At 44.5% G+C, this 14,890-nt stretch overlaps 1 protein-coding gene across 8 annotated transcripts in view; it reads left to right on the top strand.

Annotated features, from left to right (window-relative positions):
* grid2ipa (glutamate receptor, ionotropic, delta 2 (Grid2) interacting protein, a) overlaps positions 1-14,890 on the top strand; it is a 57,577-nt gene that overhangs the window by 20,235 nt on the left and 22,452 nt on the right. For all 8 annotated transcript variants that reach the window (XM_055912487.1, XM_055912488.1, XM_055912490.1 and 5 more), the window contains one exon: positions 8,844-9,119. In XM_055912487.1, the coding sequence (XP_055768462.1) occupies positions 8,844-9,119 (276 nt within the window). The remainder of the gene's footprint in view (positions 1-8,843; positions 9,120-14,890) is intronic.

Genomic DNA, 14,890 nt, shown 5'->3' with positions numbered 1-14,890 from the left:
AGTAAAACTAAATGCATGCTCTTCAACCGATCACTGCCCGCACCTGCTCGCCCATCCAGCAGCACTACTCTGGACGAATCTCTGACTTAGAATATGTGGACAACTACAAATACCTAGGTGTCTGGTTAGACTGTAAACTCTCCTTCCAGACTCACATTAAGCATCTCCAATCCAAAATTAAATCTAGAATCGGCTTCCTATATTGCAACAAAGCATCCTTCATTCATGCTGCCAAACATACCCTCGTAAAACTGACCATCCTACCGATCCTCGACTTCGGTGATGTCATCTATAAAATAGCCTCCAACACTCTACTCAACAAACTGGATGCAGTCTATCACAGTGCCATCCGTTTTGTCACCAAAGCCCCATACACTACCCACCATTGCGACCTGTACGCTCTCGTTGGTTGGCCTTCGCTCCATACTCATCGCCAAACGCACTGGCTACAGGTTATCTACAAGTCTCTGCTAGGTAAAGCCCCGCCTTATCTCAGCTCACTGGTCACCATAGCAGCACCCACTCGTAGCACACGCTCCAGCAGGTATATCTCACTGGTCACCCCCAAAGCCAATTCCTCCTTTGGTCGTCTTTCCTTCCAGTTCTCTGCTACCAATGACTGGAACGAACTGCAAACATCTCTGAAGCTGGAAACACATATCTCCCTCACTAGCTTTAAGCACCAGCTGTCAGAGCAGTTTACAGATTACTGCACCTGTACATAGCCCATCTATAATTTAGCCCAAACAACTACCTCTTCTCCTACTGTATTTATTTATTTTGCTCCTTTGCACCCCATTATTTCTACTCTGCACATTCTTCCACTGTAAATCTACCATTCCAGTGTTTTACTTGCTATATTGTATTTACCTCGCCACCATGGCCTTTTTTTTTTAGTTTACCTCCCTTATCTCACCTCATTTGCTCACATTGTATATAGACTTATTTTTCTACTGTATTATTGACTGTGTGTTTTGTTTATTCCATGTGTAACTCTGTGTTGTTGTATGTGTTGAACTGCTTTGCTTTATCTTGGCCAGGTCGCAATTGTAAATGAGAACTTGTTCTCAACTTGCCTACCTGGTTAAATAAAGGTGAAATAAAATAAAAAAAGTAAACCTCCAATTGGTCCCCACTATTCCACCCGCTTAAAGCCCTCCTCATCCCGAGTTGGGTTGACATCCCAACGCCCGGCAGACCACCCCCGACCCCCTGTATCCCATAGCCCTGAAAAGACTGGGATCCATCCTTCGAAAAGAGCACACAGTGCCATTTACAGAACAGATGTAGATACACCGCCAAATGCATTTCCATTGCCCTCACCTTATATATAGCAATATATATATATATATATATATATATATATATATATATATATACACTGCTCAAAAAAATAAAGGGAACACTTAAACAACACAATGTAACTCCAAGTCAATCACACTTCTGTGAAATCAAACTGTCCACTTAGGAAGCAACACTGATTGACAATAAATTTCACATGCTGTTGTGCAAATGGAATAGACAAAAGGTGGAAATTATAGGCAATTAGCAAGACACCCCCCAAAACAGGAGTGATTCTGCAGGTGGTGACCACAGACCACTTCTCAGTTCCTATGCTTCCTGGCTGATGTTTTGGTCACTTTTGAATGCTGGCGGTGCTCTCACTCTAGTGGTAGCATGAGACGGAGTCTACAACCCACACAAGTGGCTCAGGTAGTGCAGTTCATCCAGGATGGCACATCAATGCGAACTGTGGCAAAAAGGTTTGCTGTGTCTGTCAGCGTAGTGTCCAGAGCATGCAGGCGCTACCAGGAGACAGGCCAGTACATCAGGAGACGTGGAGGAGGCCGTAGGAGGGCAACAACCCAGAAGCAGGACCGCTACCTCCGCCTTTGTGCAAGGAGGTGCACTGCCAGAGCCCTGCAAAATGACCTCCAGCATGCCACAAATGTGCATGTGTCAGCATATGGTCTCACAAGGGGTCTGAGGATCTCATCTCGGTACCTAATGGCAGTCAGGCTACCTCTGGCGAGCACATGGAGGGCTGTGCGGCCCCACAAAGAAATGCCGCCCCACACCATGACTGACCCATCGCCAAACCGGTCATGCTGGAGGATGTTGCAGGCAGCAGAACGTTCTCCACGGCGTCTCCAGAATCTGTCACGTCTGTCACATGTGCTCATGTGCTCAGTGTAAACCTGCTTTCATCTGTGAAGAGCACAGGGCGCCAGTGGCGAATTTGCCAATCTTGGTGTTCTCTGGCAAATGCCAAACGTCCTGCACGGTGTTGGGCTGTAAGCACAACCCCCACCTGTGGACGTCGGGCCCTCATACCACCCTCATAAGGTCTGTTTCTGACCGTTTGAGCAGACACATGCACATTTGTGGCCTGCTGGAGGTCATTTTGCAGGGCGCTGGCAGTGCACCTCCTTGCACAAAGGCGGAGGTACCGGTCCTGCTGCTGGGTTGTTGCCCTCCTACGGCCTCCTCCACGTCTCCTGATGTACTGGCCTGTCTCCTGGTAGCGCCTGCATGCTCTGGACACTACGCTGACAGACACAGCAAACCTTTTTGCCACAGTTCGCATTGATGTGCCATCCTGGATGAACTGCACTACCTGAGCCACTTGTGTGGGTTGCAGACTCCGTCTCATGCTACCACTAGAGTGAGAGCACCGCTAGCATTCAAAAGTGACCAAAACATCAGCCAGGAAGCATAGGAACTGAGAAGTGGTCTGTGGTCACCACCTGCAGAATCACTCCTGTTTTGGGGGGTGTCTTGCTAATTGCCTATAATTTCCACCTTTTGTCTATTCCATTTGCACAACAGCATGTGAAATTTATTGTCAATCAGTGTTGCTTCCTAAGTGGACAGTTTGATTTCACAGAAGTGTGATTGACTTGGAGTTACATTGTGTTGTTTAAGTGTTCCCTTTATTTTTTGAGCAGTGTATATATACACACAGTTGAAGTTGGAAGTTTACATACACTTAGGTAGGAGTCATTAAAACTGTTTTTTTAACCACTCCACAAATTTCTTGTTAACAAACTATAGTTTTGGCAAGTCGGTTAGGACATCTACTTTGTGCATGACACAAGTCATTTTTCCAACAATTATTTACAGACAGATTATTTCACTTGTAATTCACTGTATCACAATTCTAGTGGGTCAGAAGTTTACATACACTAAGTTGACTGTGCCTTTATACAGCTTGTAAAATTCCAGAAAATGATGTCATGGCTTTAGAAGCTTCTGATAGGTTAATTAATATAATTTGAGTCAATTGGAGGTGTATCTGTGGATGTATTTCAAGGCCTACCTTCAAACTCAGTGCCTCTTCGCTTGACATCATGGGAAGATCAAAAGAAATCAGCCAAGACCTCCAAACGCCTGAAGGTACCACGTTCAACTGTACAAACAATAGTACCCAAATATAAACACCATGGGACCACACAGCCATCATACCGCTCAGGAAGGAGACGCATTCTGTCTCCTAGAGATGAATGTACTTTGGTGCGAAAAGTGCAAATCAATCCCAGAACAACAGCAAAGGACCTTGTGAAGATGCTGGAGGAAACAGGTAGAAAGTATCTATATCCACAGTAAAATGGTCCTATATCGACATAACCTGAAAGGCCGTTCAGCAAGGAAGAAGCCACTGCTCCATAACCGCCATAAAAAAGCCAGACTACGATTTGCAACTGCACATGGAGAAAAAGACTGTACTTTTTGGAGAAATGTCCTCTGGTCTGATGAAACAAAAATAGAACTGTTTGGCCATAATGACCATCGTTGAGTTTGGAGGAAAAAGGGGAGGCTTGCAAGCCGAAGAACACTTTCCCAACCTGTGAAGCACGGGGTTGGCAGCATCATGTTGTGGGGGTGCTTTGCTGCAGGAGGGACTGGTGCACTTCACAAAATAGATGGAAAATTACGTGGATATATTGAAGCAACATCTTAAGGCATCAGTCAGGAAGTTAAAGCTTAGTCGCAAATGGGTCTTCCAAATGTACAATGACCCCAAGCATACTTCCAAAGTTGTGGCAAAATGGCTTAAGGATTACAAAGTCAAGGTATTGGAGTGGCCATCACAAAGCCCTGACCTCAATCCCATATAAAATTTGTGGGCAGAACTGAAAAAGCATGTGCGAGCAAGGAGGACTACAAAACTGACTCAGTTACACCAGCTCTGTCAGGAGGAATGGGCCAAAATTCACCCAACTTATTGTGGGAAGCTTGTGGAAGGCTACCCAAAACGTTTGACCCAAGTTAAACAATTCAAGGCAATGCTACCAAATACTAATTGAGTGTATGTAAACTTCTGACCCACTGGGAATGTGATAAAATAAATAATTCTCTCCACTATTATTCTGACATTTCACATTCTTGAAATATAGTGGTGATCCTAACTGACCTAAGAGAGGGAATTTTTATAAGGATTAAATGTCAGGAATTGTGAAAAACTGAGTTTAAATGTATTTGGCTAAGGTGTATGTAAACTTCTGACTTCAACTGTATATATATTTTTAAAATCCTGTTTCTTATTTTCCATAATTAGCTATTAATATTTGTGGTAATGTAGGAAATGTATGCAAAGGATTTTACCTCTCACCAGTCTTGCCATTACCAAAACTACATTATTGCAAGCAATTATTATATTAGCAAACAATTATTGTGAATCATCCTATATTGTCCCTAACATCTTTTACTCCTACGCAACAGTTGTGGGATATGCACATACACCTACACACTCAACCCTTTCCCCCCACACAACCATAGGCTCACATTCTCAACAGTTGCACCATCCCAGAGCCCAACTCAAGAAAGGTCCTGATTTACGAATGCATGTACAGTTGCAGCTGTATGAGAAGGCCTGCAAGACTGTGCAAAAAATAAATAAAACAATGGGCAGAAATGGAGAGATTTTATTAACCATTGTCACATCCTAGATGATGGAGGTCAAACGTATACCCCCTCTCTGAATGTCAGAGTGTGACCCCCTCACCATGGGTTACTGCAGCTAGTGTTGCCAGCACTGCCACTGCCTGGGTGGGGGCACCCCCACCGGCTAGGTACAAGTTCGTCAAGTGCTCAGCCTCTTTTCATATTTCAGTTCTCCTGCTGCAGTGCCAGGTTGTTCCTCTGGGAGGCAGTAGAGAGTGGTCTGTACCTGTGTTGCTGGTGCAACCAGGGACTGATGACTCCATACTGTGGATAAATATGAAAATGTACAACAGCCTCAATTAAAAACCACCAACCTGCCCATTGTTTTAATTTGATCGACTAAGGAGAACACTACAAGTAGTGCCCATTGTTTTAATTTGATCGACTAAGGAGAACACTACAAGTAGTGGCCATTGTTTTAATTTGATCGACTAAGGAGAACACTACAAGTAGTGGCCATTGTTTTAATTTGATCAGCTATGGAGAACACTACAAGTAGTGGCCATTGTTTTAATTTGATCAACTATGGAGAACACTACAAGTAGTGGCCATTGTTTTAATTTGATCAACAATGGAGAACACTACAAGTAGTGGCCATTGTTTTAATTTGATCAACTATGGAGAACACTACAAGTAGTGGCCATTGTTTTAATTTGATCAACTATGGAGAACACTACAAGTAGTGGCCATTGTTTTAATTTGATCAACTATGGAGAACACTACTAGTGGCCATTGTTTTAATTTGATCGACTATGGAGAACACTACAAGTAGTGGCCATTGTTTTAATTTGATCGACTATGGAGAACACTACAAGTAGTGCCCATTGTTTTAATTTGATCGACTATGGAGAACACTACAAGTAGTGCCCATTTGTAGAAGAATGTTTAGCAATCCCACCCCTCATCCAGCCTTCTGTATTCTCCAGGGTGGAAGGTATGGAGGAGTATGACAGGGTCCGTTTTGGTGTTGATTGTGTTACATATTGTGTATCTAAATGTGTTGATACTTAAGGAGCAGTTTGGGGCACACAAACACACACACACAAACGTACAAACACACACACACACCTGTCCTCAACCAGCCGCACATCTCCCAGTCACAGAGTCTGCTATTATGTTAATACATTTCCAATGATCCTAATCAGGCTGCATTCCATGTTGGCTAAATGTCTGTTGTGCTCCACTATTGCTTTGCTCTTTAGGTGACTGGAGAGCTCTCCACAAAGGATAACATTCTGCTGTAGCGCCCTCGTCTGCCCCTCTGCTGGTTAATCACTCTGGGACACACGCACGCACGCGGCTGCATGGCAGGGTGTGCGTAGGAGGCAAGGTGGTGGGGTCAGGACTAGCTGGCTGTCTGTCTGGATGGATGGCTGCTGGCTGGCTGGCTGGGAAGCATGTAATTATAGTGTCTGTGTTGTCTATCTGACTATTATAATCCACTAGTATAATGGTGTGATACAGTAGGTGCCAATTTCTCCTTCTATAATTGAGCTGCTCTAATGCATATCAGACAGTGTCAACCCTATTGTCTCAGCAATCAAGAAAACGGAATACAAGCTATTCTAAATACATGGGAAAGGGGGATACCTAAACACTTGTACAACTGAATGCATTCAACTGAAATGTGTCTTCCATATTTAACCCAACCCCTCTGAATCAGAAAGGTGTGGGGGGCTGCCTTAATCAACATCCACGTCTTCGGTACCCTGGGAACAGTGGATTAACTGGGCCAACACTCTAACCACAATGGCAGCTGATTATTTAAGGATAGTGTGTAAGTGGTCAAGGCATATCCCAAAATGTCTATTCCAGTGCCAAAAAGATAGTGTATGCTGCTCCCGTGCTTTATTCCTGCACCCACATTGGCAATGTTTGGACTACAACAGTTTTCCTCTTCTAAAACAAACTCACTATAGGTTTACAAAGGACTGGTCGTACTAGATCTTTGCGTCTTCATTACTGTGTTGGAAGACAATCTACTGTATAATTGACATATTATGTAAACTGTAATGTAACTTGGAAACAGACAAGTCTTTCCTCTGCTTGGTTGAATCACTCTATTCTCAACAGTGGAATGTGTGCTATAGAGGGAACATTATACAGTTGTGTTTGAAGTTTGACAGCTGTGTAGTTTTTCATCTGCAAATGTATTGTAGCTCAATTTGATGGAAACAATCCAATACTTACGAGAGAGAGAGACAGACAGACAGAGAGAGACGGAGTGTGTGTGTGTGTGTGTGTGTGTGTGTGTGTGTGTGTGTGTGTGTGTGTGTGTGTGTGTGTGTGTGTGTGTGTGTGTGTGTGTGTGTGTGTGTGTGTGTGTGTGTGTGTGTGTGTGTGTGTGTGTGTGTGTGTGTGTGTGTGTGTGTGTGTGTGTGTGTGTGTGTGTGTGTGTGTGTGTGTGTGTGTGTGTGTGTGTGTGTGAGTGAGTGAGTGAGTGAGTGAGTGAGTGAGTGAGTGAGTGAGTGAGTGAGTGAGTGAGTGAGTGAGTGAGTGAGTGAGTGAGTGAGTGAGTGAGTGAGTGAGTGAGTGAGTGAGTGAGTGAGTGAGTGAGTGAGTGAGTGAGTGAGAGAGAGAGAGAGAGAGAGCGCAAGAGAGAGAGAGCGCAAGAGAGAGCAGGGATGGAGTGGGAAATAGCAAAATAGAGAGAAGGATAGAGGGGGAGTTTTCTCTCTAGAGGTGGTATACAGAGGGACTGTGTCTGCTCTCATTCCCGTACAGTAGCTGTGTGCTGCTGTCACTTCTTCAGGGCGTTCACGCCTGGAGCTGCTAGTGAGAGAGACTCAGGGACGCGTCTACACTATCCTCATCTCCACCAACAGATAATCACTCAGTAGAGCTGCTGTTGACCTACCTCCTCTCTTCCCCTATCTGCTGTCTCACCTCGCTCAACTCTCTCCCAGGGGATTCTATGGATAGAGAGTTGCTGCTGATGATGATTTCACATCAGTTATGTGGATGCCAAGCTGCGTACAGAACTCATCTCATCTGATAGCCTAACTGATTCTGTCTCCTTTATGCTGATTAAACTAAATGTGTTTGTAAAGAACATTGTATGGGATTTATAAGCTTTTCACCATCAACTGAGATGCCTTTTCTCAACCTGGATGCTATCTGTGTTCTATCAAGGCTTGCTGTACTGGATGGTGTTTACTAGCTTCTGGAGGATTTGGATTGAAACCCTCTGTGTCTGTCTCTTGAGTCTGTGTTCACCACCCTGTTATAGTCTGTTGTGTTCTCCAAGGAGCACCTACTGAACCACCACAGGGTTCCTGGTTGGTAGCCTGTGGTGCCCCAAATATCTAGCTTTAGAGTGGACTGGACCCTAGGGGGAGGAGCCACTGACAGCTATCAGGATTCCAAAGAAAAGGAAGAACCACTCCTCTCTCTCTCTCTCTCTCTCCTTCGCTCTCTCTCTCTCTCTCTCCTTCGCTCTCTCTCTCTCTCTCCTTTGCGCTCTCTCTCTCTCTCTCTCTCTCTCTCTCTCTCTCTCTCTCTCTCTCTCTTTCTCTCCTTTGCTCTCTTTCTCTCCTTTGCTCTCTCTCTCTCCTTCGTGCGCTCTCTCTCTCTCTCTCTCTCTCTCTCTCTCCTTCGCGCTCTCTCTCTCTCTCTCCTTCGCACTCTCTCTCTCTCTCTCTCCTTTGCGCTCTCTCTCTCTTTCTCCTTCGCGCTCTCTCTCTCTCTCTCTCTCTCTCTCTCTCTCTCCTTCGCTCTCTCTCTATCCCTCTCTCTCTCTCCTTCGCGCTCTCTCTCTCTCTCTCCTTCTCTCTCTCTCTCTCTCCTCTGAAACAGTGCTGGTTCTTCTAAGTCTCTAGCAGCCTCGCTGTCTCTGACTGTAGGTAAGACCATTGCCAGTAACAGAATAGTGTTTCATGTTATTATTCCATGTTTGCCAGAATCTTCATCCCCAAAAAGCACCGGGAGCGCTTCGATGACGTTGTGTCCCAGAGCCTGATGGGCCGGCTCAAAGGGCGGAGCTTCAGCGACCCCAGCCGCAACCGCCTGCGCCGAAGCCGCAGCGAGGACCACCCGGAGCGCCTGCTGGTGTCCACCCGGGCCAGCTCTGTCCCCCGAACGCATGCCGAGGAGGGCGTGATGCCCCCCATCCGTGGCCTAAGGAAGACCACCTCACTCACCGCAGGACACGCTGGCAACGCTGCAGCCCTTCGCAGGTAAGAGTCTTTAGCCTGATTCACACTTCAGATCCGTACCGAACCATATTGCATGGTACCAGAAACGATGGTGGATGAGTAACCAGGCCAGCACAGTAACAGCTCGCCTTGGCTTGGTGTTGTCCTATAGTGTTAATTAGGCTCTAATTGGCCAGTCGGCCAATGATAGTACAGAGTTTTAGTTGACCACCCTAGCCATAGCCAATGATAGTACAGAGTTTTAGTTGACCACCCTAGCCATAGCCAATGATAGTAGAGAGTCTTAGTTGACCACCCTAGCCATAACCAATTATAGTACAGAGTCTTAGTTGACCACCCTAGCCATAACCAATGATAGTACAGAGTCTTAGTTGACCCCCCTAGCCATAACCAATGATAGTACAGAGTCTTAGTTGACCACCCTAGCCATAACCAATGATAGTACAGAGTCTTAGTTGACCACCCTAGCCATAGCCAATGATAGTACAGAGTCTTAGTTGACCACCCTAGCCATAACCAATGATAGTAGAGAGTCTTAGTTGACCACCCTAGCCATAACCAATGATAGTACAGAGTTTTAGTTGACCACCCTAGCCATAACCAATGATAGTACAGAGTCTTAGTTGACCACCCTAGCCATAACCAATGATAGTAGAGAGTCTTAGTTGACCACCCTAGCCATAACCAATGATAGTACAGAGTCTTAGTTGACCACCCTAGCCATAACCAATGATAGTAGAGAGTCTTAGTTGACCACCCTAGCCATAACCAATGATAGTACAGAGTCTTAGTTGACCACCCTAGCCATAACCAATGATAGTACAGAGTCTTAGTTGACCACCCTAGCCATAACCAATGATAGTACAGAGTCTTAGTTGACCACCCTAGCCATAGCCAATGATAGTACAGAGTTTTAGTTGACCACCCTAGCCTTAGCCAATGATAGTACAGAGTTTTAGTTGACCACCCTAGCCATAGCCAATGATAGTAGAGAGTCTTAGTTGACCACCCTAGCCATAACCAATTATAGTACAGAGTCTTAGTTGACCACCCTAGCCATAACCAATGACAGTACAGAGTCTTAGTTGACCCCCCTAGCCATAACCAATGATAGTACAGAGTCTTAGTTGACCACCCTAGCCATAACCAATGATAGTACAGAGTCTTAGTTGACCACCTTAGCCATAACCAATGATAGTAGAGAGTCTTAGTTGACCACCCTAGCCATAACCAATGATAGTACAGAGTCTTAGTTGACCACCCTAGCCATAACCAATGATAGTAGAGAGTCTTAGTTGACCACCCTAGCCATAACCAATGATAGTACAGAGTCTTAGTTGACCACCCTAGCCATAACCAATGATAGTACAGAGTCTTAGTTGACCACCCTAGCCATAACCAATGATAGTACAGAGTCTTAGTTGACCACCCTAGCCATAGCCAATGATAGTACAGAGTTTTAGTTGACCACCCTAGCCTTAGCCAATGATAGTACAGAGTTTTAGTTGACCACCCTAGCCATAGCCAATGATAGTAGAGAGTCTTAGTTGACCACCCTAGCCATAACCAATTATAGTACAGAGTCTTAGTTGACCACCCTAGCCATAACCAATGACAGTACAGAGTCTTAGTTGACCCCCCTAGCCATAACCAATGATAGTACAGAGTCTTAGTTGACCACCCTAGCCATAACCAATGATAGTACAGAGTCTTAGTTGACCACCCTAGCCATAGCCAATGATAGTACAGAGTCTTAGTTGACCACCCTAGCCATAACCAATGATAGTAGAGAGTCTTAGTTGACCACCCTAGCATAACCAATGATAGTAGAGAGTCTTAGTTGACCACCCTAGCCATAACCAATGATAGTACAGAGTCTTAGTTGACCACCCTAGCCATAACCAATGATAGTAGAGAGTCTTAGTTGACCACCCTAGCCATAACCAATGATAGTACAGAGTCTTAGTTGACCACCCTAGCCATAACCAATGATAGTACAGAGTCTTAGTTGACCACCCTAGCCATAGCCAATGATCGTACAGAGTCTTAGTTGACCACCCTAGCCATAACCAATGATAGTAGAGAGTCTTAGTTGACCACCCTAGCCATAACCAATGATAGTAGAGAGTCTTAGTTGACCACCCTAGCCATAACCAATGATAGTACAGAGTCTTAGTTGACCACCCTAGCCATAGCCAATGATAGTACAGAGTCTTAGTTGACCACCCTAGCCATAACCAATGATAGTAGAGAGTCTTAGTTGACCACCCTAGCCATAACCAGTGATAGTAGAGAGTCTTAGTTGACCACCCTAGCCTTAGCCAATGATAGTACAGAGTTTTAGTTGACTATGATGATAAGCCCTCGCTGGCTGATGATTGATATGTTGGATCAGGTGTTATAGAAGGAATCAGTTAGTCATCTGGAGAAACGGCCCAGACAGAGTCTCTGTGTTATAATGTTGCAGCCTATGAGAACGTGTTCTCAATTTGCCTACCTGGTTAAATAAAGGTGAAATAAATAAATAAATAAAAATGTACTGGTACTGTATGTTGATTCAATGTGTTTGAAGAAATACATCACATAAATGTTATTCTCAAGGCATGTCATTTCTAGCCATTAATGAAACTGCCCTGCTTCAGGTAATTCTCCTCTCCAGTCCAGTCAGTTACTTAATTAGCTAACATTTACAGCTAAATGTATCACTTTTGACAGGGATTACTATACTAGCATGGCATGTGTGTAGGAGTGTGTTCAAATAGACACATCACTGTCTATTTGAAGCCTTGCTTTGACTGTACCTGCCCTTACAGAAAAAAAACACATGATTTCACAAGTAGATTTGTGTTATCACATGTTGCTTTACATGTTCTCACATGTCATCACATGAAAACGTGTTTTTGGAACACTTCACGTGTTCATGTGAAATTGATGTGCTTTTCCCCGTAAGGGTGCATATCTGAAAGTTCTAGGTAGTGTCACTCTTTAAGAATAGAAAGGGCCTTGATGCTGGCTTCCTGCTCTAACAGTACAACACTGAATATTAATGCTCTAGAGTAGACTATAAATACTTAGAGAGAGAAACAAACAGACTAAATAAATCATCCAAATAATTCCACGGAAGTGCAAAGAGGAAGTAAGGATGCCCATCTTTTTCTGTGGGCCTAACTTAGCCAAACAAGTAATGAAGCAACATTATCCCTCAGGGATGTATCTGTCTAGGTTTATGTTTAAGTGAATGCAGGGTGGGCTGTTCACTCTGGCTGTGGATATAAAGTAACTAGTGTACAAGACTCTGAATGTGTACCAAATGGTACACTATTCCCTATGTAGTGGACTACTTTTGACTATAGCCATATGGACCCTGGTCAAAAGTAGTGCAATAAATAAGGAATAGGCTGCCATTTGGGACACAATCTCTGAAAGTGTTTCTCGTATATGAATCCAATCACTGAAGTGATTAATGTATTTCAGTACAGCAGGTAGAGTCGCTGTAACCTCATTATTACTTTCCAGCTGCATGTTTTTATGTGTTTACACCTGAAATGGAGAGTGTTTACTGCAGACCCTCCATCTCTAATAGGTTTTAAATGAGACAATTCAACGCCATTTTTAGATGACATACTAAACCCAAGTATTACCCAGAGGAGTTTCTATGGTAACAAGCCATATATTAAGGCAGGGTGGGGGTGCAGGTTGGGGGACACAATGATGCATGGCTACAGCTGTCCTTTTTCAATCACTTTCACATGTTCTGTTTCCATGTCATTTCACCAGTCTGTTCCCTAAAGCGTGAACCACTATACCAAGGGTTAGGGTGAGTGAACCACCTTACCAAGGGTTAGGGTTAGTGAACCACTATACCAAGGGTTAGTGAACCACTATACCAAGGGTTAGGGTTAGTGAACCACCTTACCAAGGGTTAGGGTTAGTGAACCACCTTACCAAGGGTTAGGGTTAGTGAACCACTATACCAAGGGTTAGGGTTAGTGAACCACCTTACCAAGGGTTAGGGTTAGTGAACCACCTCACCAAGGGTTAGGGTTAGTGAACCACTATACCAAGGGTTAGGGTTAGTGAACCACTATACCAAGGGTTAGGGTTAGTGAACCACTATACCAAGGGTTAGGGTTAGTGAACCACTATACCAAGGGTTAGGGTTAGTGAACCACCTTACCAAGGGTTAGGGTTAGTGAACCACTATACCAAGGGTTAGGGTTAGTGAACCACCTTACCAAGGGTTAGGGTTAGTGAACCACCTTACCAAGGGTTAGGGTTAGTGAACCGCCTTACCAAGGGTTAGGGTTAGTGAACCACTTTACCAAGGGTTAGGGTGAATGAACCACTATACCAAGGGTTAGGGTTAGTGAACCACTATACCAAGGGTTAGGGTTAGTGAACCACTATACCAAGGGTTAGGGTTAGTGAACCACTATACCAAGGGTTAGGGTTAGTGAACCACTATACCAAGGGTTAGGGTTAGTGAACCACTATACCAAGGGTTAGGGAACCACTATACCAAGGGTTAGGGTTAGTGAAACACTATACCAAGGGTTAGGGAACCACTATACCAAGGGTTAGTGAACCACTATACCAAGGGTTAGTGAACCACTTTACCAAGGGTTAGGGTTAGTGAACCACTATACCAAGGGTTAGGGTTAGTGAACCACTTTACCAAGGGTTAGGGTGAGTGAACCACTTTACCAAGGGTTAGGGTGAGTGAACCACTATACCAAGGGTTAGGGTTAGTGAACCACTTTACCAAGGGTTAGGGTGAGTGAACCACTATACCAAGGGTTAGGGTTAGTGAACCACTATACCAAGGGTTAGGGTTAGTGAACCACTATACCAAGGGTTAGGGTTAGTGAACCACTATACCAAGGGTTAGGGTTAGTGAACCACTATACCAAGGGTTAGGGTTAGTGAACCACTATACCAAGGGTTAGGGTTAGTGAACCACTATACCAAGGGTTAGGGTTAGTGAACCACTATACCAAGGGTTAGGGTTAGTGAACCACTATACCAAGGGTTAGTGAACCACTATACCAAGGGTTAGGGTTAGTGAACCACTTTACCAAGGGTTAGGGAACCACTTTACCAAGGGTTAGGGTTAGTGAACCACTATACCAAGGGTTAGGGTTAGTGAACCACTTTACCAAGGGTTAGGATTAGTGAACCACTTTACCAAGGGTTAGGGTTAGTGAACCACTATACCAAGGGTTAGGTTGAGCGAGCCACTTTACCAAGGGTTAGGGTGAGTGAACCACTATACCAAGGGTTAGGGTTAGTGAACCACTATACCAAGGGTTAGGGTTAGTGAACCACTTTACCAAGGGTTAGGGTTAGTGAACCACTTTACCAAGGGTTAGGGTTAGTGAACCACTATACCAAGGGTTAGGGTGAGTGAACCACTATACCAAGGGTTAGTGAACCACTATACCAAGGGTTAGGGTTAGTGAACCACTATACCAAGGGTTAGGGTTAGTGAACCACTTTACCAAGGGTTAGGGTGAGTGAACCACTATACCAAGGGTTAGGGTTAGTGAACCACTTTACCAAGGGTTAGGGAACCACTTTACCAAGGGTTAGTGAACCACTTTACCAAGGGTTAGGGTTAGTGAACCACTTTACCAAGGGTTAGGGTTAGTGAACCACTATACCAAGGGTTAGGGTTAGTGAACCACTATACCAAGGGTTAGGGTTAGTGAACCACTTTACCAAGGGTTAGGGAACCACTTTACCAAGGGTTAGGGTTAGTGAACCACTTTACCAAGGGTTAGGGTTAGTGAACC

The sequence above is a fragment of the Salvelinus fontinalis genome, unplaced genomic scaffold, assembly GCF_029448725.1.
Source record: "Salvelinus fontinalis isolate EN_2023a unplaced genomic scaffold, ASM2944872v1 scaffold_0173, whole genome shotgun sequence".
Taxonomy (NCBI): domain Eukaryota; kingdom Metazoa; phylum Chordata; class Actinopteri; order Salmoniformes; family Salmonidae; genus Salvelinus; species Salvelinus fontinalis.
The sequence above is the reverse complement of the archived record's forward strand: the minus strand, read 5'-3'. Positions and strand labels throughout refer to the sequence as shown.